The sequence below is a fragment of the Podarcis bocagei genome (genome assembly GCF_964188305.1).
Source record: "Podarcis bocagei genome assembly, chromosome: 7".
Lineage (NCBI taxonomy): Eukaryota > Metazoa > Chordata > Lepidosauria > Squamata > Lacertidae > Podarcis > Podarcis bocagei.
Window position 1 is genome coordinate 41,401,827 of NC_138132.1, and position 24,433 is coordinate 41,426,259.

The 24,433-nt window shown below is 42.4% G+C and overlaps 2 protein-coding genes across 2 annotated transcripts in view; one reads left to right on the forward strand and one right to left on the reverse strand.

Annotated features, from left to right (window-relative positions):
* Window positions 1-13,355, forward strand: part of PHAF1 (phagophore assembly factor 1) — a 44,696-nt gene extending 31,341 nt beyond the window's left edge. Inside the window, exons 10-17 of the mRNA XM_081200876.1 lie at window positions 2,618-2,751; window positions 3,462-3,545; window positions 4,143-4,225; window positions 5,619-5,662; window positions 8,061-8,104; window positions 9,215-9,273; window positions 9,785-9,857; window positions 11,011-13,355. Coding sequence (XP_081057002.1) covers window positions 2,618-2,751; window positions 3,462-3,545; window positions 4,143-4,225; window positions 5,619-5,662; window positions 8,061-8,104; window positions 9,215-9,273; window positions 9,785-9,857; window positions 11,011-11,100 — 611 coding nt within the window. The 3' untranslated portion in view covers window positions 11,101-13,355. The remainder of the gene's footprint in view (window positions 1-2,617; window positions 2,752-3,461; window positions 3,546-4,142; window positions 4,226-5,618; window positions 5,663-8,060; window positions 8,105-9,214; window positions 9,274-9,784; window positions 9,858-11,010) is intronic.
* Window positions 13,054-23,265, reverse strand: B3GNT9 (UDP-GlcNAc:betaGal beta-1,3-N-acetylglucosaminyltransferase 9). Its single transcript, XM_081200859.1, has 2 exons — window positions 22,925-23,265; window positions 13,054-19,097 (listed from the first exon to the last, which is right to left on the reverse strand). The coding sequence occupies exon 2, from the start codon at window positions 19,025-19,027 to the stop codon at window positions 17,786-17,788; it is 1,242 nt and encodes a 413-aa protein (XP_081056985.1). The 5' UTR covers window positions 19,028-19,097; window positions 22,925-23,265; the 3' UTR covers window positions 13,054-17,785.
* Window positions 23,266-24,433: the final 1,168 nt, after the last annotated feature.

Sequence of the window (24,433 nt, forward strand, 5' to 3'; positions counted from 1 at the left end):
ACACCAACACCATATATCTGACCATCATTTGCAAGAGTCCACCAAACCAGGATATGAAACCATATTTTGAAGCTGATTTGGGATGTTGCTCCACCCTTGAAGAATTCAGTTTTGGGAAGACATCTGGGGTTTCTAGGGGAGGAGGCTAACCATACAAGTTTGCTCATAAGTCTCATATGAACACAAAAGCCTGAGTGGAGTTATCTAGAGTTTTGGAATACGTTGTCAGCAATATGCTGATGACACACAACTCTACTTCCCTTTTACAACTGCAGGCGTGGCAGTGGAAGTGCTGGACCAGTGTCTTGCCTTGGTAATGGACTAGATGAGAGCCAACAAACTGAAGCTCCATCCAGATAAGACTGAGGCACTACTAGTGGATGATTCCCTAGACTGTATGGATGGGAAGTTGCTTGCTCTTGATAGATTACACTCCCTCTGAAGGAGCAGATACCCTGCCTGGGGGTATTCCTGGATCCTTTGCTGTTGCTTAAGACTCAGGTGGCCTAGTGGCGTGGAGTGCCTTGCATCAGTTTGGGTTGGTGACCCAGCTGTGCCCCTACCTGAACAGGAATAGCCTTATGCTATGGTAACTTCTAAGTTAGATCACTGCAATGCACTATACATGGGGCGGTCTCTGAAGGTGGTTTGGAAACTTTGGCTGGTGCAGAATTTAACACCTAGGCTGCTCACCAGGGCAAGACTGAGCATATAACACCAATCCTGGCCCAACTGCACTGGCTGCCAAGAGCTTCTTGGAAGAACAGCAGAATCACCTAAGAAATAGGTAAAATGAGTGCAGTTTCAATCCAGCATTTGGTTGAAGGTTTGATGTTAGTTTATTTGTGGATACTGTAATGAATGAAAAGTTCATCAAGTCTTGCTTCTGTTCACTTGAAGATTAGCGTCACAAAATGAAGGATTTTTGGTTGTCTTGATTACAAGATGAATGAAACCGTAGCCAATTTTAAGTGGAATTTGCTTCTATTTTTACAGAGGAGGCGAAAGGAGAGCTGCCTAGGACAGGGATCATATATCCTGGTAATAGTAGGAAGGAGTTAGCTATTATCCAGAAACTGTAAATGGTTTTTCAAGGTAGAGTGTGAAGTCCAGATAACATATATACATGCCTGAAATTTAAAGAAAAAGATGTTGGATGTATTAGCTACTCATTATTAGCTTTGTACACTGAAGGGTTAACTCATGCATATCAAAACTCAGTTTTAAAGTGAATGTACTGCATTTGGATGCCAGTGTATCTAAAGAACTCCCAGTCTGAGAGCAGGACAATGGAAAGGGGATTCATAATTAACAAAAATGTTGATCCATGTTAAATTTATGTAAGATGTATACTACATTTAAAATACTTTCACCTATGGCTAGAACAGAGATTGTGGATTTTTATTACACTTCGTGTGGTAATAAGCTTACTGAAGCCCGGGTGCTGGTGTTATCAGCAGCGTGGCCTTATTAAGTGTCACTATGTTGATTTTAGCAAATTTTCACAGTGTGACCTTCTTTCATTTTGTTTCCCTCGGACCTAATTTATCCATTCCACACAGTCATGTGTGCCAATTTAGGATTACATTAATGCATCTGTTGAAGTGGACTCTGGTTCATGAAAGTGTATGACAGGGGTGGGCAGTCTGTGGCCCTCCAGCTGCTGTTGGACTCCGAACTCGTATCATCTCCAGCCAGGCATGGTGAGAGTTAATAGTCCCGAAGCATCTGGAGTGTCACACGGTTACCCACACCTGCTGTGATGGCTGGGGTATTGGACTAGGACCAGGAAACTCAAACCCACAAAGTTCACCGAGTGATCTTGAGACGGCCATACACACTCTCAGTCTAACTTGCTCTCTATTATAGTTTCATTGTGAGGTTAAACGGGAAAGGGTGTGTGTGTTGCCTATAGCCCCTATAGGGTGGGGTAAAAATGTAACAATCATTCCTGATAAAATATGGATTAATCTAGAGTATCTTTTATAGAAGGGTGCTTGTGCATAACTTTGGTTGCAAATTATTTAAAATTTTAACCCACACTTCATGCAATGAATAGTATTGTACTGCATTGGGCCATTTCTAAGGAAGAAAGAGCACAACCCCAGCCCCACAGAAAGAGCACTTCTGCTCTTGTGCAACTCCTCTTCATTTCAATAGGACTTGAACAGAATGGGTGAAAATGGATGCTTCAGCTGCATGCTAATTTGCACCAGCCTTCCCCAATGTGGTGCTCTCAGTATTTGTAGTCCAAGAAATCTGGAAGACACCAGATTGAGGAGGACTAGTGTGCATGAATTTGAATAATCTGTCTTCCACAGGTTATTTCTGAGAGTTGCTCCAATGTGGCAAGTGTATTTTGTACATTTCTATTTAGTGTTTTATTTTTTTCTAATTGGATTCTGCTAATGTCACTTGCATCCTGAGTTACACCTCTCTGAAGTTGCTCATTTTTATTTTTATTTGTTGAGAGACTTCTAAAATCTGCCACAGTGCAATTTCTGTTCTCGTTTCACCCTTTTGGTTAGCTGGATGAGAGCTGAATGAAGGCTTCCAGCCATAGCAACATTTTGGAAGTGTGGTATCCCATCTATTAACGCTTTCCCTTGTTTTTCAGGTTGCGGCCCTGGTGTATTAGCTGATGCCAAGATGCGGGTATTTGAGCGCTGTGTTTATTTTGGTGATTCGTGCCAAGATGTTCTGAGCACTTTGGGGTCTCCTCACAAAGTTTTCTACAAGTCAGAAGATAAGGTTGGACTACAATAACAAGTTAACACAGATTATCTCTGTGTTAGGCTACTAAAACTAACTGTTCACACTTTTCAATATCCCTACAGGCTTGGAAGTTCTTTAATAAATGTTAACCTTCTAACTGCTCTGTGGCTTCAGTTTTAGGACAGTCTTCTCATCCTGCTTAACCCCAGTTTTTACTAACAGTATTGTATTTATTTATTTAGTAGATTAGATGGTAAACTGACGTCTGGACTTCACTGTTCAGATTATGCAGGATGATGGAAGGTTCCATCATAACAGATTCCCACCTACAGAAAACTAGTATGTCAGGAAAAGGCTAGAGTAGAAGCAGTTTCCCTGACAATCTACTTTTTTGTGCAGGGATTCCCCCCCCCCCAAATGTTCTGGTATGCAGGAGCCATGTTGAGGCCCCATTCAATTTCCCCAAGGTACCAATGTGCAGGAAAAATAAGAAGGGAGGGAAAGAATACAGGGATCTCCCCAATTTCACTCAGGTGATGCAAGTTAGTGTTCACTGAATGTGCCCAAAATGCCCAGTAATCAAGTGGCAATAATGGTTGTTGGACCAGAACAAATTTCTCATTTCTGCCATAGAGGTAACATAGTCCATTCAAACCAGAGGAGCATATTGATGAAACTAGACAATCTACTTGTCTCCTTATTTCCAAAAGCTGAAGTGTAGATTTGTTTTGTTTGTTTTTTTAAAGATGAAAATTCATTCACCCTCGCCTCACAAGCAGGTCCCTTCAAAGTGCAATGACTACTTCTTCAACTACTTCACACTTGGAGTGGTAAGTTGCAAACATTGAAAACAAGGGATTTCTTTTTCTTTTTCTTTTTTGCTTCCATCTGTGCACAACTTTCAGAACGCCTGTACCATGTTCATCAGTTAATGCAGGAATCAATGTTGCCCAAATCCTTCAGAGCTCCTTTGCTGAGAAATTTGAAAATTATCTTCTTATCTTTGTCAGTTTGATTAGTGACACATTAACACAATTAGTATCTCATGGGGCCCATTCTGTGTATTTGATATTCAGCATTTGCAAAATCAAAACATAATCCTTCAGACTAAAAAAATGTTCTAGAGAAAGGGCAGTGCCACTGCCTGTCATCTTAAACACAAATGGGAGAAGGCAGAGAAAATTTTCTCCAATTAGTAAGGGCAGGTCCCAGAAACTTGGAGGTCTTAGCTTTCACATTGATTTTTGCATAATATTATATCCTCTTGCTACCAAATAAGAAAACATCTTGAAATCATTGCTCTCTGAGCCCACCTGCATACATTTCAAAAAGTCCTGTCCAGGAATTTCTGTTCATTTATGGGAAGCTGTTTAATCATTTCAACTTTGTGTGGCTCATTGTTTTTCCTTTCTCAATTTCACCCACAGGATATCCTTTTTGATGCAAATACTCACAAAGTGAAGAAATTTGTTCTACATACTAACTACCCTGGTCATTACAACTTCAATATGTGAGTAGAAAGAGCTGTATTGCCCAAACCTCTGTTGCAATTTGGAAGGCAAAGGGAAGGGGGCATCAAGTAGAAGGCAAAGAAACCGGTACCATTCTGAATCCCCACCAGCAGTGCCTAAGCTCTTTCTGGTTTCTAAGCCTTCGTCAGATGTTACTCACATTTCCACAACTTTTTCTGGTTAGAATCTTCTTTAAAACAAACATGGATTTCTCTGTATTTTAATTTCCCTGAAATATACTGGATTCTTCTCTTTGGTTTCTGTGTTGTCACTTCTCAACTACAGTAGTTGACTGTTGCAGAGCCTGGAACTAATGGGTATCAAGAACCTCTTTTCCCTGTGCAAGATGTGTTGCTGTAATTTGTCAAAACCCAGTTTTTTTAGGAAATCAGTGAAGGTAGTGTGTGGAAGTAACACTCTGCTCATTCATAAGACTAGATTTCCCATCTTATGCCCCCAAAGAGGAAACTTAACTCATCCCCCCCCCAAAAAAATCCACCCATAATTCATGCCTGATTTTTAAGATTTCTGCATGGGAATCTGAAAACCTAATTAACAATTATATTATTGTATTTATTTATTCATTCATTCATTCATTCAAATTATATACTACTTAACACTGTATTTTCTAAGCAGTGTACATTGGGATTAAAAAAGAGGTACAAATGATAAAATCAATTAAAATTAACCATAGAATCACAGAAGCTTACGGTACCTAAAATGCCTCCTGAAATCAAAAGTCTTCACCAAACACCTGAAGTTCCACAGAGAGGGGACCTGTTTGATCTGACCTGCGAGGGAGTCCTGCAGAAGTAGGCCCACAATACTGAATGCATGGCTCCTAGTGGTAGAAGCAAACTGTGCTTCTGTGTCATGGGCACCACTAGCAATTACTTCTTTGGGGTAGGGTGCTTAACATTTGGGTGGGAGGTTGTCTATAACTCAGAAAACGTACATGCTTTGAATGCAGGTCGTCATGATTTCAGTCCCCAGTGCCTCCAGTTAAAATAAAATAAAATCACATAGCAACAAGTGATGTGGAAGACCCTCTGCCTAAGATCCTGAAAAGCTGCTGCCAGAGTAAACAATACTAGAATAGATTAAAAAATAGTTAAGACCTGGTGTCAGGAAGCTTTCAAGCACTCTGGTTGTCGCCAATTAGGCAGCATAATTTCATGCAAAACTGGTATGGCTGGCAGAAAGCTATGCTAAACATTCAAGCAAGTACTAGACTGTACAAGAGTGGAGAATATATCTGTGACCAGGTCAGGTTGCCAACTTCTATTATCTGCAATTATATTGTGCTTAATTTAGAATGGGCTACTTTCGAAATAGTATACCTCATTTATGCTTGTCCTTTCTCGCAATAACTCTGCAATTTAAATATTTCAGTTACCATCGTTGTGAATTCAAGATTCCACTAGCCATTAAACGAGGTAAGAAAGAGGTGCCTGAAGTAACCTGAAAGTTAAAAGACTTAATAGGAGTGGGTGAAGGTGTTAAACACGCGCTAGTGGTAAAAATTAATATGCTAAGCAGTCAGAGTGAGAGCAGGACCAAAGTTGCACAATGTCAGATAATTAGGACGGCAGATTCAGGTTCTCCCACACTGTGGGTGTGTTAACAAAGAAACAATTTATGGAGAGGAAAACTGAGCAGCAGCACTTCCGAGACATGTCACTACTGCTCAGCACTCACACCCCAAAGTGTTATTGTAATACAAGAGAAAATATTTATCTGTTCTTAATGTGACATACTTACAGGATGCCAGTGCAACCCAGTGGACAAGAATACTAGGTCTGGGTTGAAGTCCTGACTGAGCTTTGGACACACCACAGTTTTTCCCTGTTGAGGCTCTTTAACATGCAAGAGTTTGTGATAACCTACCTTGGCAGGTTGTTGGGAGTATGAACAGGAAGGAAACCTCATTCATGTAGGGGTGGTTAGAACAGGGCATAATTGGGATTTGTATTGTAGGTGAAATAAATCTCAGTTCAAAATCTGGAAACATTCAAAGGACTTGATACCAGAATGATGTAAGGGTGATTCAGGAAGCTCTTTTTGTACAGATGTTATTTTATTTATTTTCATGGGGGCAATCAGTGGCACAAACCAGCAAATGCAAGGCTTTTTTTCCTTCAAGAATAATAATAATGATTATTATATAATAATAAAATATAAATAAAAATTATAATACTATAATTTCAGTCTTGGCTCCTAACCCAAAGAAATGATCCTGTTGTCAAAACATTTCCCAGGCAACCTTAGTTAGCACTAGGAAGGAGAGAGAGTTGGCTGATCTCATGCCTGATAACTTTCCTTTCCTAAAATTCTCAAATGCTATTTCAAACTATCTCATTGTGGATATATTTATTAATCAGCTTCTTATTTCAAAGGAGTTTTCATGGAAATTATTAAATATATCATGATCATGAGGGCAGAATAGCTCTAATTGCCTCCAGGTTTTGATGTGGAGTCCTCCTTGGAGATATGCAGAGGAGCCTTGTCATTGCTTTCCAAGAGAACAAATCTCAGTCAGTTTTTCTGTACTTGGTGCTTGTCATGATTTGTGTATATATGTTACCAGTAGTTTCTGGGGAAACAAGGGCCGGGAGAGTTTTGCCTATGGCTGGCAACATTTTGATCTCCTCATTCAAGTTCAGAATCAGGCTGGCATGTGAGACATCCTTAGATGAGTTACTTGTCCCAATTTGCCTTGGCTTTTATTTTGGAGCGCTGAGGTCAGCCCCCAATTACTTTCCTTAAACAAAGGAAATAAAGACATAAAGCAAACTAACAGCAACTGTTAAAAGAAGTAGAAGCAAATGTCAGGTTTTGGAGGCAACTTGACTTTGTAGACACAAGGCAAGTTCTTCAAGCACCATGTCTTTGGGGGACTTTTGACAATATCTGACTGCAGACAAAGATTAAGATGTCAGTAGACACTGACTTGGCAGGTGGCCAGCATGCCAACCTTAGCCTGTTTTGGTACCAAGCAAAAACCTGAACATTTATCTCAGAAGTGATGCAATAACATGGAGTTTTAAGTGTAGCATTTGGTCTGTTTACACTGTGGATATGTGTTCATATGAATAATATGAAACTGGTGATCACAGATACAGTTGGCACTGCAAGGAAAGGAGCCTCTGACAACTGTACTCTTAGTCACCTGTTAACATCTGTGAGCACACACCCAAGGTTGATGGAAAATCTAAGTGTATGAACAGCCAGTTGCAACACAGCTCTTGATGTTCTTGTCTATATAAAAATGTAACATCTCCAGCATCAGATCTTAAAATTGAAGGGCCTTAAGAGGACCATGCTTGCCCACTTCAACTTTTCCTTCCCTGGGGGTGATTAATTCTGCCCTGTTGGTTGTGCTTGAATTCTCCATTATTTCTTTCATGCAAACAGTCAGAAGTTTGGGCTGTCCTCAGAGCAGGCTGTTGGTTGAGTCACTGAGCAACAACTAATGGCATGGCTCCTTTCCAATGAGGAGGCATGCCCAGAACAGCAGTTCACAAAGAAACAAAGGAAGGGGGCTCACCTGGGGATGTGTAATTCTTACTCTCAGAAACCCTAAAAGTAAATAGTGTTGCGGGGGGGCGGGCGGTAGAAGAGTGAAACATGTGTCTTGTTGAAATAGAAATTTAGAAAATACTAATATGCCAAGACTCTTGGAATTAGCTTTCAGTGTCACATCCATGTTGCTTCCATGTACTGAATAGTACCTAACATGCTGTTGGTGCAGAAGGGCATTAGGAAGAGGAGGAGTGGGATCTTCTGTTGAAATGTAGCCTTATAGGTCATTTTCTCTGTTCTTTCTCCAAACAGATAGCACCGATTCACAGACAGAAACCTGCACAACCTATAGCAAGGTAAATCGAACCCCCAGCCATGCTTGCTTTAATTTCAGCCGTGGCACCTTATTTGCACAGGCCTAAGAAAGGGTATGATGGAGCACTGTGCTAAGATGGCCTCTTTCAGGAGGTGATTGGGGTCAGCGGCTGGGAGTCATCCCAGAAATGGACCCACTCCAGGCATTTGCAGATTTAATCTTCCAGCTAGGTGGAATGGAGCTCAAAGCAGGATAAAGGTAAAGGGACCCCTGACCATTAGGTCCAGTTGCGGACGACTCTGGGGTTGTGGCGCTCATCTCGCTTTATTGGCCGAGGGAACCGGCATACAGCTTCCAGGTCATGTGGCCAGCATGGCTAACCACAGCAGTGCACAGAAACACTGTTTACCTTCCTGCCGGAGTGGTACCTATTTATCTACTTGCACTTTGACGTGCTTTTGAACTGCTAGGTGGGCAGGAGCAGGGACCGAGCAACGGGAGCTCACCCCGTCACGGGGATTCGAACCGCCGACCTTCTGATCGGCAAGCCCTAGGCTCTGTGGTTTAGAACACAGCGCCACCCACGTCCCTTCAAAGCAGGATACTGGAGATAAAATTGGGCAAGCAGGATGATATGAGAAAAGACAATGCTTGAAATACCATGGTTCCAAATCCAAATTTACTGTTGTAGCAAACCACAAGTTAGCACCTGAATTCTAGAGGTAAAATACGCATAGCCAACCTTTGCTACCTTAATTTTTTTTAATTGCATTTTATTATAAGTACAGAAACATACAACATTAAACCAAAATGAGAGAAACACCCCCCCCCCAAAAAAAAAAATCCTCATGGTGTCCCTGGGCTTGGTATATACTGTATAACAAAGCAACATTCCCACTGAAGTCCAATATATCAGGCTGTCTGTTTATCTGCAACAGCTGCTGACAATTGACCCTTTAAGTTTTTACAAAAAAAAATTGTTTAAAAGTTTGCAAATAAAGTCATATGTATTAGTCCCAGCCATCTGTGAGTGGATTTTAGCTGATGTTTGCTTTTTCTTAAGTGTCAAAAACATAGATATACATGACATGCTGCATTCTACCACTAGGATCCATGCTTCATTCTCTAAGTAATTTTCATATGCTTACAGTGGGACAATATTCAGGACCTTCTTGGACATCCTGTAGAGAAGCCAGTGGTACTTCACAGGTAAATATTTTATTTTATTCTGTCACTTGGATAGGAATTGATTGGATTTCAAGTGACTACGAGAAAGAGAGGCCTAATAATACTCAACAGCTTCATTGAATTAAAGTGCCATGATTATAGAATCATAAAACTAGAAACCCCTGTTTGCTTGAAGAGCTAAGTGCTGTCCCTAGAAGGGGACATTGGTAAGACATAAAAAAGATTCATTTGCCACCTTGCAAGTTGAGAGGCTGGAAAAGCAAAGAATCTGCCTTCGTTGTAGTTACCTTGCTGAATGTGTAATCTTTCACAATAGTTCCACATTCTACTTTGCTGCAAACTTGCAATGCTTACTAGCGGTGGAGGAAAGCAAAACATGGTTGAGCATTATACCTTTGTAATGAAAAATTCCATTTGATTCCCTAAAAAGATAGGTTTTGTTGTTTATGCTGATATTGGGTGTTACAAAAATATTGAATATAAATCTTACTGGTATTATTTGGTTACTTTAGCCTGATTTTCTTTTCTTTAGATCATCCTCTCCAAACAACACAAATCCATTTGGGTCAACGTTTTGCTTTGGACTGCAGCGAATGATCTTTGAGGTTAGGAAAGCTTACTTAGCTAAAAGACGTGATGGAGCACTGGATTCAGTTGGTTTGAAATAGTGGCTGGTTCTACAAGTCTGTGGACATTTTTCCCATGTTGTGCTGTTGAAGCACTCTGCATTCTTGGCTGATGTGGTGTGGGATACACTTAAGTCCATTGTGTGTGGGACCAATTTCAGCAGACAAATTTGAAGTGAATCGCACAATGCACATCATTATCAAGTCTAGCTCTGTAGTAGGATAAAAAGAACTTGGATGCAATGATAAAAACTTATTTTCCACACTGGGATGGGAAACGTGATTGAGGGCCTCATTCACTTGTGGTTATTTTGTGGGGGTGGAACATAATTGGTGAAGCCAGAGGAAAAAAGTGAAAAAGACATCAGTTTTCACCATGGCTTTCTCAGATTAGAATTTCCAATCCTGTGCAGTTTTTTTCAGAAGTAAGCCCTACTGGGTTTGATGGGGTTACTCTCAGATTGGCATACCAAGGATTTGTTTATCTAGTAAATTAAACAGATGAATACAAGTTTTTCTTCTTTAGTGTGTTCTATGCACAGAAGGGAAATTTCATTACCTTGAGCCATAGAACGGGGGGGGGGGGGTGACTCAATTTATTTTTATTCAGTAAAATACTGCCTCTTCCAGTTCTTAAATTATATAGGAAGGGCAATATTGGGGGACTTTTAAAAGCCAAGAGAAAAGAAGAAACAAAAAGGAAGGAGCTCTGATGCGGTGGAAGAATGGGGCTGCTTCAGGAGATGGCAAGGGCTGCATAAGGTAAGGTTAGGAGCCACCTGCAGGCCCCGCTGTCTAAATGAGCCAGTGAAAAAAAGACTAAAAGGGGGTTCATGTTTAAAACCAGTTTCGAAGAGACTTTTATTTTGAAGCCACCAAAGGAATCCATGGCTAGTCTGAGGTTTGAGTCCAGGTCACGCAGATCAAGTCTCTAGTCCACTGGGCATTGTTAGTTCTCCATATTACTGCTAACCTATTTGGGGTTCTTTTTGGTTTTTTAAAAAATCATTTTTATTGATTTTCCAATAAAAACAGCTATTTGGGCTTCTTTTTGGAGGAATTTGAATTCTGTAGTCCTTCTGATTGATGGTAAGGGCTGTCTGACAGTATTCCTTTTTGTTTCTTTGTACAGGTGATGCAGAATAATCACATAGCTTCTGTTACTCTCTATGGCCCAGCAAGACCCAGCAGCCAGTTGAAAATGTCAGATCTTCCCCAGTGAGCGATATCAGCTAATCAAAATGCTACAAAATTAGTACAGCGTGCCTTGATTTGCTGCCACTTATAATATGGAAAAGCACGGTATGATGGACGTGTGTGTGTTGTGTGTGTGTGTGTGTGTGTTCAAAAACTGTCTTTTGCCACCTGTGCATGGAGCAGGATGGGAAATCCTCTTGACTGTTCATCACAGGGCATGGAAATGAGCAATTAGGTGCCTGTCGCCGTTGATTTTTCTCCTCTCGGTTGCCCTCATCCTTTACCGTGTGGATGTAAACAGACTGGTCTTTCTTTCCTGAGCTGGAAAAAGGATGAGCTTTAAACGAGAGGGCACACAAATGACTGCACGACTTAGAAGCACAAACTTTCTGAGCCTTGGAGCATCTGGAAGCAGGTATTGGATATATTTTTTTCCGGTCTGTGTTTGTGTAAACTGTAATGGTAGTCATGTTTTTTAAAGGACAACAATGTATGTGTGGGTGTGTATACACACACATAGACACACCCCTTATATATAGGTGTATATATAAAATAAAGTACATGGGTATTTCTGTGGCTAAGACATCGTACCAAATGTGACAAGTATGTATATACGTGTCCATGATTTCAGGCACCACATGTTTGTCTGATGTTGAAACAAGTGCAAAGCAGCATGTGCATAAGACTTGGTTGTAACATTTTTGCACTACATACACTTTAATTACTTGATAATACATTTTAATATTCACTGAGGAGCATCTGTGTACTGGGTGTGAGTGGGGTACGATGGTTTATTTAATTGTTTGCCACACATAAAGCTTATTTATACAGTGGGGAAGAATCCCACCTTTTCTGCACTAATATTTACTTGACATGCTGAAGCAACTTATTTTCTGCCATGCCTGGTTAACTAATGTGTTTTTTATATATACCGTGTCCGGAAGCAGAGGGGGGGAAGTCGAGTAGATTATTCCTCTGAATTATGTCTGTCTTAAGGGTTTTGATACCATTTTTGCTTGTGCATAAAACAGGAGGGGGAAAGTATTTGGTCCTGTAAGAGTAAACACAGTTGTCTCGTCTTGCAATTGTGTGACAAGCATCAATTTAGGATTTCTTACTTCCTCTTCCTTGTCCTGTAGAGTAGGGGTAGGAGAGGAACTGGGGTGCAGCACTGAGAACTGCTCCCACCCAAGTCTCATCAAAATGAAATTAAAGTTGTGCAGCCTTAATGCAAGAGAAGTTTCCCAAGAGGCTTCCACGGGACACGATCCTGGCAGATTGCGCTCTGGGTGATTACGTACATAGCACATTGGAGAGGGGAGGAATTGCATCTCTTTCCACCCCTCCCATCTCTCTCTCATCTTCTTTTTAAATTTAATGCCAAAATGTTAGCCAAAGAGATCCTTAATCTTGATTCAGCATTTCTGTACATACATAGTTCTGCACACTCTGCCCCTCCACCCCCAGCAGACAGGAGATCAGTGGCTTCCAGTTAGAGACTCTGCCGTCATTATCTCAAGTGGATCTGGGGTTTGCAGCTCTCTTACCAGTCTTATTGTGGGGAAAGTAGATAGTCTCTGTCTGTCTCGGTCATCTTTGAAATATTGACCCTTTTTAAAATGAGAGAGAAAGAGAGAGAAAAGAGAAATGTATAATTTTATCCCATTTTTAATATTTTGGTGTAGCAACTTGTGATATATAGACGATTTTTTGTGGGTTTTGCAAATGCGTGTACAGATTTTGTAAATACGAAACCTTTTGTAATTTTAACGCCATGTACAGTGTAATCCTGTATAGTTTACCAACGAATGGGAAATAGGGAATTTTAGGATGTTTAACTAAACGTTTTGGATCCTGGACCAGTAGCAGGGATAAGTGTGTGTGTGCGTGCGTGTTGCGTATATTTGTGGGTATGGGTGATCTCCTTTTCGCCATTTAGTCTTCCTGTATACTGTGACATTCTATACTGTTTTACTTAAAAAAGAAATAAAGGAAGCCCCACTGAGAATTTAATGGATTACAGGAAAACAGATTTTTGTTTTACCTTTATTTCTAGATGTTGCTCTTCTTCATAATGTACTGTTCCCCCCGCCCATGATCATTGCTTGCTGAGAAAATCCCCCAATTCTTTCCTTTCTAACATGAATTCTGTTTTTCATAAGCCTCTTGTAAATTATATGAAATGAATAACTAGCATGTACATTGAAAGGACAAATAAAATGAGTCTCAGTTACTGTGTTGTTTAAATACAGTTGCTGAGTGTCTGTATTTTGCAATTAATGATGAGTCTTTGATTTGTTTCCCACCATTGATCCTATGTTTATTATTTGAATTTTGTGTCCTCATCCAAGAAACTCATGATTCCTGTCTTTTACTATATCCTTGGAATAGCCTGCTGAAAGATAGTGATAGGCCCAAGGTCACCCTGCAAGCCTTTTGTGGATAAGTGGGGTGTTTGAATCCGAGTTTCCCCAGTTGTAAAATAACACTGCAACCACCCCACCCCACTAAACAGCATCCAGGAGGCAGGGCATTGCAATGGATCTGGCAGTATTGCAGAGTGGCATCTACCTTAATATTTGTAGGGCATGTTGAAGGAAGGAGAAAGTATAAAAGGTCTGCTGGATGGAGCCTACCAGCGGCTCAATGAACTACCGGTGTTCACTGGAAAATTTTATCGGCGGCTGCGTTCATTTTGGTGAGCCCCATCTTCCCCTGAATCAGTGTTATTGGAACATTTCTTACCCCAGCACATTACATTTGCTGAGGTTAAAAAGATAAATACACCAAATACAGGGCTTTGGCTGGAATTTGGGGGTCTTTTGTCCAAAAAAATTCTAAAATGTGAACTGGGGTGGTATTACTGCACTGAATGGCTGAAAGATACTGTATTATCTGACTGAAAGATGGGGACATGACTTTCTACCGTGCAGGATGAGAGGTTGTAGGTCAACTTCTGTGTAATTTCTACAGTGACAAGTGCTCCTGGTGTAGATACTAACCCCATTTTTTGATTGAAGGTTAAATTGTAATGCTGTATATATGAAATGTATATAGCAATTCATAAATGTAAACAACAGAAATCTGCCTTATACAGAGTCAGACCATTGGACTATCTAGCTCCGTAATGTTTACACTGCCTGGCAGTGGATCTCTAGGGTTTTGGACAGAGGTCTCCCCCAGCTTTACCTAGAGATTCTGGGGACTGAATCTAGGACCTTCTGCATGCAAAGCAGATGCTCTCCCACTCATCTGTGACTTTCCCCCTAACTAATCTGAGTTCCCTAATCAGTCAGTATTGTCCCTTAAGTATTTCCACAGCATCTTACTTACAGACAAAGCTAACCTCTTCAAGAAATCTAATATAATCTTTTAATCCCTACCAATTGCTTGGTGGGCTCTTCAGGTGTGCCACTTCAGTAGGAGTGAAAGATAAATATTTGGATGGAGAACATGCAAGATTCTCAGCGAAAGGGTGTAAGTGTGCTTGTGGACATAGTCAAGAATGAAAATGCAAAACAAACCCCAGCCTGATTAAGAGCAGTTGTCAGTCACTTTCTCATACTTCATAATAGTGTTTTAATAACATAGGAACAATGAAAATATGCCTTATACTAATTCAGTCCATCTGTCCACCTGGCTCAGTATAGTCTACAGAGATTGGCAGTAACTCTCCAGGGTCTCAGGCAGGGGAGATCCCCAACCCTACCTGGAGATGCAGAGGATTGAATGGCACTTTCTGCATGCAAAGCAGATGTTCTAGGATGGAGTCTTCCACAATTCAAGCAGTCATCTTTCAAAGTAAAGGGAGCTGTGCCTTTGACATGCATATGCAACAGTGCAATGGTGTACGTCAACAGCAACTTACTTGCTTTCACCACAGTCACTTAATGTGTTAGCAAGTTGGATGGGATCACAGAGGCTCATGAACAAAAACTGCATGTGGCGTGAATTGCAGAGAGGAGCGATACCCCTACAGATCCTATTTACTTCCTCATGCAGGCCATTTCCTTCCCCCCTTCAGCTGGTCTGGTCCTGTGGGGTAGTATGGTAAGCTGTTCCAGTTCCCTTGGTGTTGTTTGTTCTCTTTCCCTCCCTGCTGCCCTTCTCTTACCATCAGCCTAGCTCAGTATCGCTTCTTCCAGGAACAATTTCCCCCCTAATTTGAAACAGATTTTTCTCTGCAGTGAAATAATCAAGCTGTGATCAGATTTTCAATTGCTGGTGCTAGCCTGTCTTCCTGAATAAAACCTTTGTTCTACATTCAGTATTGATAGGGTCACGGTGGGGATTTATCACTTTCAAACAATGATTTGAAAGATGGTTGCGGGTTTTTTTCTTTCGCTAAGTGCTTACGGCAATGAATATATTAGGATTCCTCACTGAGTTCAAATAGAAACCAGAGAGATATCAAATGGGTCTGCAGCAAAATGATGCAGTGAGGGTGTGTGTGTGTGTGTGTGTGTGTGTGTGTGTGTGTGTGTTAATGTGCCAACCAACCAGCCACACCCTCTTTGAAGATACTCTCTTCTGTTCCTACTCTTCCCTGAACTACTGCATGGGTGTCGGATCTGACAAAGAAAATGCCTTCTGCTGTTTTGAATGAGATTTGTGTTTCTAGAGTCCAGTACACTTCTCAATTTGTGCCTTAGCCCTGAGTGACTTTTTAAGACCAGAAAGGGAGCCGACTAATTGTACAATCCAAGGGATCTGTCTTCATTTTGCTGTCTTTCATTTATATACAGGTAAGTAAAGTAGTGACTTCATTTACAAATCACAATAAACCATAAATCATAGCTTTTAAAAAGCTGTAGTTCAGAGGCTGGGCATCTGCTTTGCATGCAGAAGGTTGCGAGTTGAATCCCCAGCATATCCAAAGAAGGCTGGCAAAGACTCAGTGTTTGAAACCTTGGAGAGCCACTGCCAGTCAGTGTCGGCAATACTGAGTTAGGTGGACCAATAGGCAGCTTCCTGTGTCAGGGTATTTCCCAGTGTCAGGGAAGGACCAGAGATTGGTGGTAGAGAACTTTCTTTTCATGCAGGTTCAATACCTGGCATCTCCAATTAGGACTGGGAATTGTCTCCTGCCTGAAACCCTGGAAAGCCACTGAGCCAGATAGGGCTGGGAAAGATTCTTGCCCCAAACCCTGAGAAAGTGCAACTGTGAAATGCATATGCTGAACCTGGCCAAGATCGGTTTTTAGAACATGTGTGATGTACAGGATCCAGGATCTAATACACCATGATCTTTTAACATCTGCTGCAAGCTGAGGCTCCCAGCGTGGTATAGTTGTTAAGAGCGGTAGACTCGTAATCTGGTGAACCAGGTTCGCTTCCCCGCTCCTCCACATGCAGCTGCTGGGTGACCTTGGGCCAGTCACACTTCTCAGAAGTCTCTCAGCCCCACTCACCTCACAGAGTGTTTGTTGTGGGGGAAGAAGGGAAAGGAGAATGTTAGCCGCTTTGAGACTCCTTAGGGTAGTGATAAAGCGGGATATCAAATCCAAACTCTCTTTCATCTGATGTTTCATCTGAGAGAAGTCACATTCGTTGTGGATTTTATTGTCCTGTGTTGGTTGTGTCTGCTTTTAAATGGTAAACACTGTGAAGGGAACACATACATTTGAAAGTCCAATAAATTAAGAAACAGACATTTTTTGAACAGGGTTGGATCCACCTTGATTACACCAATAAGTCTACACACACTGTCTTTTATCTCCCTGCCAGATCCCAAACTGCTATTTTAAATTTGGCACTTTTAAAGATTATCCTTCTGCATTTTGCTTTGAGACGGAACATAATTTATGGAGGTTTTGATGAGCTAGGAGGTAAAATGATTTTTGTTTCCTTTTTTTTTTCAAGCAGCAGAGTACACAAATGAAGACAGAGTCAGAGTAATTTGATTTGCGTGTTGTAGTGAAACCACAACATAGGACATTCAAATGCAGTGTTTTAGATTGTCCTTGTAATAGCTTTAGGTATATGTGAACAAAGTTGAGTGGGTGTCTGTATAAACAAGCTCTTTCAATAGGCATTTACATCAGAATGGCCCTGCAACAGTGGACCTTCCTCTTAATGCTCTATTATTCCTAACAAATAAATCTGGCAGCATGAGCAGGCATCATTCAGAGCCAAAGCACTGCTCCATCTCACTCAGTATTGTCTATACCAACTGGCAGCAACTCACAAGGGGTTCAGACAGGTCTTTCCCAGACCTATTTGAGGTTCTTGAGGGATCAAATCTTGGACTTCATGTATAGCAAAGTCTGTACTCTTTACAACCTTTGCAGACCTTTCTAAACGTACGTATTCACATGGGTGAATTTTGCAGGCTTTCTTTGAGCATATTCTGAGAATACATATTTCATATGTTTGGACCTCTGGGAGTTATGCTTGTTAAGTGTAGACAATACTGAACTAGAGGAACCACTGGTCGGACTTCATAGAAGACAGCTTGCTTTGCCCCTATGTTCCTAAGGGCTGCTTCTGTGATTGCAAACTTGTTGTGAGCAAACAAAGGGAACCACATTGGATTCCACTCCATATATTTTCCTCACTAACACAACTGTAGAAATTAGGGTTGGCTTAAACAAGCATTTTCATTACTTGATATCTCCGCCTAAAACACTGTAGGTTTCAAGCAATGTCGGATAATGTGCAAGTCGCATCAGCAGTGCTAGGCCTGTGTGATGTTCATTCACTCATGCAAGTCAATCTTTGGTCGCATAATCTTTGGTTGGCTCTTTAGTTTTGATTTTCCACCGGAAAGCCTTCTTTACATGCTTCTTTTGGGTGCAAGAGAGCCGTGGGTTGTGCAGCAGGTTCCACATTAGCCAGATTTCAGCTCCCTTCAGGCTGTGGACTACCATGAGATCTTTGTAAAAACAAGGATCAAAGGTCTGCAAGTTTGGAGCAGCAGAGGGCTTGGTTATTCCAAAGGTTTTGAACCCTTCATGCAAGGTGGGCTTCAGGTTGATTCTTTGTAGGCACATGCCTAGGAAGACATCATCAATAGGAAAGAGTTCTACCTCCCCACAAGCCTGAGAGAGTTTCTTCATGGTGCTGCTGGAAAGTAAGAACCCGCCACCCCCAGCATAGGCTGGATACATGCTGAGCCCATACATTGTCTCCGGAATGTAGTATTTGCTCTTGCGGGTTCGGATTGGGTGCGCGTTATAGATGATGTCCCCAACAAATAGGTCATCGGATGGATCACGCCTCTCCAGGAAGTTGACAATGTTTTCCACGTTGACGAAGACGTCGGCATCGCCTTTGAATATGAACTTAGTACTGAAACAAAACTCACGAGCCCAGCTTAGGAAATGTATCTCCTTCAAGGTCAAATTGAAGAAAGTGTCAAGGAAGTCCCACAACAAGATGTCTCGATACATCTGGCTCTCCTGATGAACAAGACTCTCCCACGCTGGCAGCGCCGTTTTGTTCTTTGGGACCCCCAGGAGGAAAACCCTTTGCACCTGCGCCCCATTGACCGGCCCTTCTCTTCCCCAAGTTTTCCGTACAATCTCCCGGCGGTCAAAGTCCTCTACCAGTGACTTTATGGCGATGAGCAAGAAGGGGCCCCCTGGGTTCCTCTTGCATTTCTTTGGCTGGTTAATGAGAAGGTCAAACTTCCGGTTGTCTTTGTTCCTCAGGTAACGCTTAAAATCAAAAGCAGGCTGCGTCAAGGGGGGCAGAGTAGTGACCATGGCATCTTGGCCTCCGCCCTCGCCAGGTTTCATTGAAGAAATCATTTTGGCCTTCTCCACTGCAGTCTGTTTCTGGAGGGCGATGGGAACGTGGAAGACCCTACGTGTCGCCATTAATGGCGGCTTCTGACCTTTCACCTTTTCTTCTCTAAGGGAAGTGTGGCCCAGTTGAGAATAGAGCATGGTGAAAAGGACGACCACCAGGACGAGTGTGCAAATGGCATCAGCCTTGAATTGAACTCTCATGGTTCCCAGAAATCTCCACTAAGAAACATGCAGTATTGTGTTAGGGGAATTGTCTATAGACTACATCCATCTGCAGAGAAAAAAAACAGGAGGTCAGGGTAGAGTCTGTAGCACATTTAGTTAGTTAAATTTCTCTTCTACATTTTGTTGCAAAGGAGTCCAGGATGCTAAACCACAAAATATCAAAACACTGGTTTTTGTTGTTGTTGAAGACCATTCAATACATTTTAAAACTTCTGGAAACATTCAAAAAGGCACAGTGAATAATTTCAAGGCTGTTGAGAATATTTGAATCATCAAATGCCCAGTTGTTAATAATGAGGGAAACACATCCACCTCATGAAGAAGGGCACCCATAAATTGGAACCCTCTACCACAAAGATCCTCTTTTAAAGTTTAAGCCCTACAAGTTCACTGAGGAGGGAAAGCCAGAGTAAGTGTCACTGTCTGCCCTGGTATAAAAGGACTCAGTCAGGCCCAAACCATTGGTGGTGTACAGTTTTACTAGCTCCAGCTATTGGTGGTCTCAACCAGAGTTGGCATGAGGGGTCTGGACTGGGGGCTCCTAGTTTAAGTTTCCTCACAATTTCATACATACGTTTTAGTAAAGCTTCAAACTTGTTCCCAAGTTTTCTTGATTTCCTCCTTCCTAGAAATCCATTTTCCGTTTGTTTGGGGTCTTTTTTATTGACTTTTCTTTTTTTTAAGTGACCAGTAAGCTGCTATGGGAGCCTCTTTTTTTTTTTTATTGGAGAGTGGAATACAAATTCTTTAAATAATAAATAAAACAGTATGTCAAGAAACCAGCTTTTTTCCTGTTTAGACCTTGTCCCAAAAGATGTAGCAGTACAAAATCTCTTAATAAGTTGTGTCAGTATAGGGACAGGAGATTGAGTGTGGGGTTGACACTATATCATGGCGAATGGTAAGAACTCAGTATATGCTCAAAAAGATCTTTCCTGCCCTGGATATTACATCCAAACATTTTCTGGAACATGATGCAACTTTGTGACCCTGATTCCAGAGCCCAGCAATGTTGACTCCTGGCTCCAATTAAGTTCTGACTTGTTTTCATGCAAATTTGGCCCAGTATTATTTCAGATCTGAGATGCTAATGGCAACCTTAGAGAGAATTTCTGGCTGCTTTTCACTGTTTAGTTTCATGGACTCAGGCCTTGGAATAAGCCTGGTCCAAGATGGAAATCTGCTGTTTCCATGACTTACAGATACAAGCCAGCCAATATTTAGACCAGCCATCAGCTTAATTTGTGAAAGTCAATAAAATCTGGTTGGTTCAGAGCCCGTAACTTCTTTTACTTATGGGACAGGAGACCCATGAAGCGGCATTCAAAAGACAAAACCTCTGTTTAACAGCAGCAAAATGACCCCCCCCCCCACTTGCATGCTAAATTCTACTGCTGAAATTTAAAAAGTTGGGGTAACCCAGAGTTGATTTCTGGGTGGATGGACTGCAAACTTAATGCAATCCTGATACTCAAAAACAAACTGCTAAGCTCAGAATTTTTTCCTTCTAAGTGTATGCCTTTTGCACCAACCTCCACATAGTGGATTTCAGGGAACTAGTAAAAAAGAGAGAGATAAAATCCCACAAGCCTGAAGCCTGCCCACTCTGAAACATAGGGCTCTCCTCTATTAAGTAAGACACATGGTCACCCCAGCCAGGTTATACCATTCCCCCATGGTGGGGGACGCCATTCACCGTGCAAAGATAAAAATGTAAGGCAGCCACTTTGGTTCTCCTGTGTGCAACAGGAAATCCCAGAAGGAAGAGAATGATGGAATGAAGCAGATCCAGATGTTTTCCTCTGCCATGACTCTGCATATCTGGCTCATAGCGGGAGAGGCATTTGGGGGCCTTCCGAGATTTGGAGGGGAAGGGAAGGGAGATCAGGAAATGGAAACAAATCTGTTATCTACAGAATAAATTATATTCTGGCGTTAACTCCCCCCAGTGACCCTGCTGTGCTCACTACAAACCTGTTCTCTGACTGGCCCTTTTGCCTCCAGTCAACATCAAGATCTCCTTCATGACTAAACAACAACATCAAGATTCCCTTCCTAAGCTCCAGGCGATAACCCTAAAGCCCATTTTTCTCCTTGTTTAGCCAGACTCCTTCCAACGTGTCTTTTGGGTGGATGCCAGGTTCCATGAAAAATGCAGGCTCTGGATAGACTGTCCTGAGAGCTGTCTTGATGGGCAGGCCGCCACAGAAAACCATCATGGTAATGCAAAAACAAACTCATAAAACAAAAAATGCCCACTCTCCTAGTAAAGGCTTTCTATGTATTCTTCCCCAACTGTGAGAAATAAAAAAAGTAAACTCTTTAACTGACAGCTTCTGAATGCCAGGCAGAATGCCAGCATCCCCATATCATCACTGCCCCCAGCAGGGGGAAGAATTCTGTATTGCAACAGCCCTTCCATAAAAAAGCAAGATATGCTGTGCCTACTACCCAAATTCCTCTACAAGCACTTTTATAGTGCCTCCACTTCTGGGAGCAAAAACTGCAAGGTTAGTGCTCTGGCTTATTTAGAAAGGGCTCTGCACATGCTCAGAGGCTTGACCTTGCTGATAAGTGATCATGTTTCTAGAGCATGAGAAAGGAAGCCTGAAGTCTGCTCAGCCTGGAAGAGAAGCAGGTGGCCCTCCAGATGCTGTTGAACATCTGGATAAGGCTAACAATGACTGCTAGTTAGGATGCCTGCACTGTATACTGTCTGCAGGATCAAGAGTGACATGCTTCTGAATACGGTTCCTGAAGCACCACAGCAGGGCAGAGTGTTCAGCATGGATGGAGGGATGTGTGTGGATTAATTGCATAGGACCCAGCAATGGGGAAAACGTTTTCAACCCAAGGGCCGCATACCTTCATGGAAAACCACCCAGGGGCTGCTTGCCATCGGAGGACAGGGCCAAAGGCAACAATGGACCAAGCAATGCACATAGCATAAGCTCTATTTAAGCCACACACCCCTCTCCATCCATCCTTCCAGGCAAGCAAGACACAGGGTCACAATTCAAGGCTGTGTTCCAGTCAGCAAAGCACTCAAGGAGGGGGCAAAAAAGGCCTTTGTCTCAGGGATGAATGTCCCAAGGACCAGCTGGAGAGGTCCAAAGTGCTGCATCCTGGTCCTGAGGTTGCTCTCCGGTTCCATAGCATGTACAGTGGTACCTCAGGTTAAGTACTTAACTCATTCCGGAGGTCCATTCTTAACCTGAAACTGTTCTTAACCTGAAGCACCACTTTAGCTAATGGGGCCTCCTGCTGCCACTGTGCCGCCGAAGCACAATTTCTGTTCTTATCCTGAAGCAAAGTTCTTAACCTGAAGCACTATTTCTGGGTTAGCAGAGTCCGTAACCTGAAGCGTATGTAACCCGAGGTACCACTGTATATAGCAGGAGGAAGCTGGCCCATGCAGCTCAATAATATATTGACTGCCAGTGGCTCCCCAGAATCTCAGAAAGGGGGTCTTTTCCCAGGGATTGAATCTTGCCACGCAGACAGAGCATGTGCTTAGCCACCAATCTTGGCTCTTCTTCCCCCCCCAATGGAAAATCTGTGCAGGAGGATCTCAACAAAAGCCTCATGCACAAACTTTCTCCCCTCCATATATATTAACTGCAGCATTTGCACAGTCTCCCCGTCTAGCCGACACAGGTAAGGTATGCCTCTTGCAGTGAGCGAGCCAGATGTGCAGACTGGGGAGGAGGAGGAGAGCTCATTTGCTGCTTGTGAATGGCAATGAGAAATCTAACGCAGGCGCAGGGAGGGTGGGGAGAGGTTTAGGTTAAAGCTGGAGGGCAGGCCAGCTCCTGTTTGCAAATGGGTCCGTACAGAACGCTCCCTGAACAAACCGAAAGCCTTGGTACTTACATCCAGTGCAATCTTGTCAGTAGCATTGCATCTCCCTTCGGTAACGTTTGGATAAAAGGTTGCCAAGTAGGCACATCTGGATCCGATTAGCTCTGGCATTCCTCAGCCTCTGATCATATAGCCCAGGAAATCCTAGCTGAGTTAAGCAATCCTGGCTCTCTTGCCTTTCCATGCATTTTCAGGAGAAGCACCCGGATTGTGTGCAAACATGGCTGGGTCCTCCTCCTCTCCCCATGTCTTCTCTCCAAACCCTGTCTCTCTCTGTGTGTGTCTGTGCTGGCAAGAGAGCCCCCTCAGTGGTGTGTTGAGAAACGGAGCTCAGCTGGCCTCCAAGTGCTGGTCACATGACCTGAGCAGATGTTTCTGTCCAAAAAGAGTCAGGAGAGCTCTGGAGTACTCCTGCTTCAGATGCATGCCAACAGCAGGGAGGGGGTGGGAGGCGGAGAAGAGTTGGCTGCACATGCGAATGGCCCATGTCTGTGTGTGTTCACGCAACGACAGATTGCCTCGTGAAATCTGGTCAGACTGAGCGCCATCATGTTACACTCCAATAAAGTTAGCTCCTTGTAAAAGAGGAAATAACTAGCGTTGCAAAGTGTCGTTCCAACAAGTTCATTCTTCTATAGCCATTGGGATTTGGGGGATGTTGGTTAGTTTACTGACCTCACACTGAGGACAAAATGTGATGTAGTTTGCATGGACTTACCTAATTTCCACCTTCCAAAATGATACATGAACTGGATTTTGAATCCTTCAAAATTCACATTTCTCAGATTTTGGCAATGCACTTTTCCAGCCAAGTAATGCATCCAAAAAATGGATATGCAAGGGTGAAGTGTGCCTAGATTGGCGGAAATAACATACAAAGATGCATTATATTAAGCAAAATTGCATACCGAAATCAGTATACAGTGGTACCTCAGGTTACATATGCTTCAGGTTACATACGCTTAAGGTTACAGACTCCACTAACCCAGAAATAGTACCTCGGGTTAAGAACTTTGCTTCAGGATGAGAACAGAAATCATGCTCTGGCGGTGCGGCAGCAGGAAGCCCCATTAGCTAAAATGGTGCTTCAGGTTAAGAACAGTTTCAGGTTAAGAACGGACCTCCGGAACGAATTAAGTACTTAATCCGAGGTACCACTGTATTAGGAGAAATTTTCATGAGGACTTAAAAATAAATAAATCACAAACTGATATAGAAATGTGGGAAGCAGGTCTGAAAAACAAGAAACTGAAATAGAAAAGATTTTCCCATCCCAGAGTCTGCTTTTTCCTCCTCCTTTTTTTCAGTGGTCTGTAGTTCATCACAGCAGGCAAACTCACAGGCTGCTTCCAGCCCATGTAGTTGCTTAAGGTACCCTGCCAGCCCACCAAAATCTGGCACGTCTTCCTTGCCCAGGAGCATCTTCTTGCTCTGGCATGCTGATGTTGCAAGGAGGAACTCAGGAAACGGGAAGAACTGCTTAAAGTGTCTGTTCCACCAACCATTTTATGTTGAAACCAG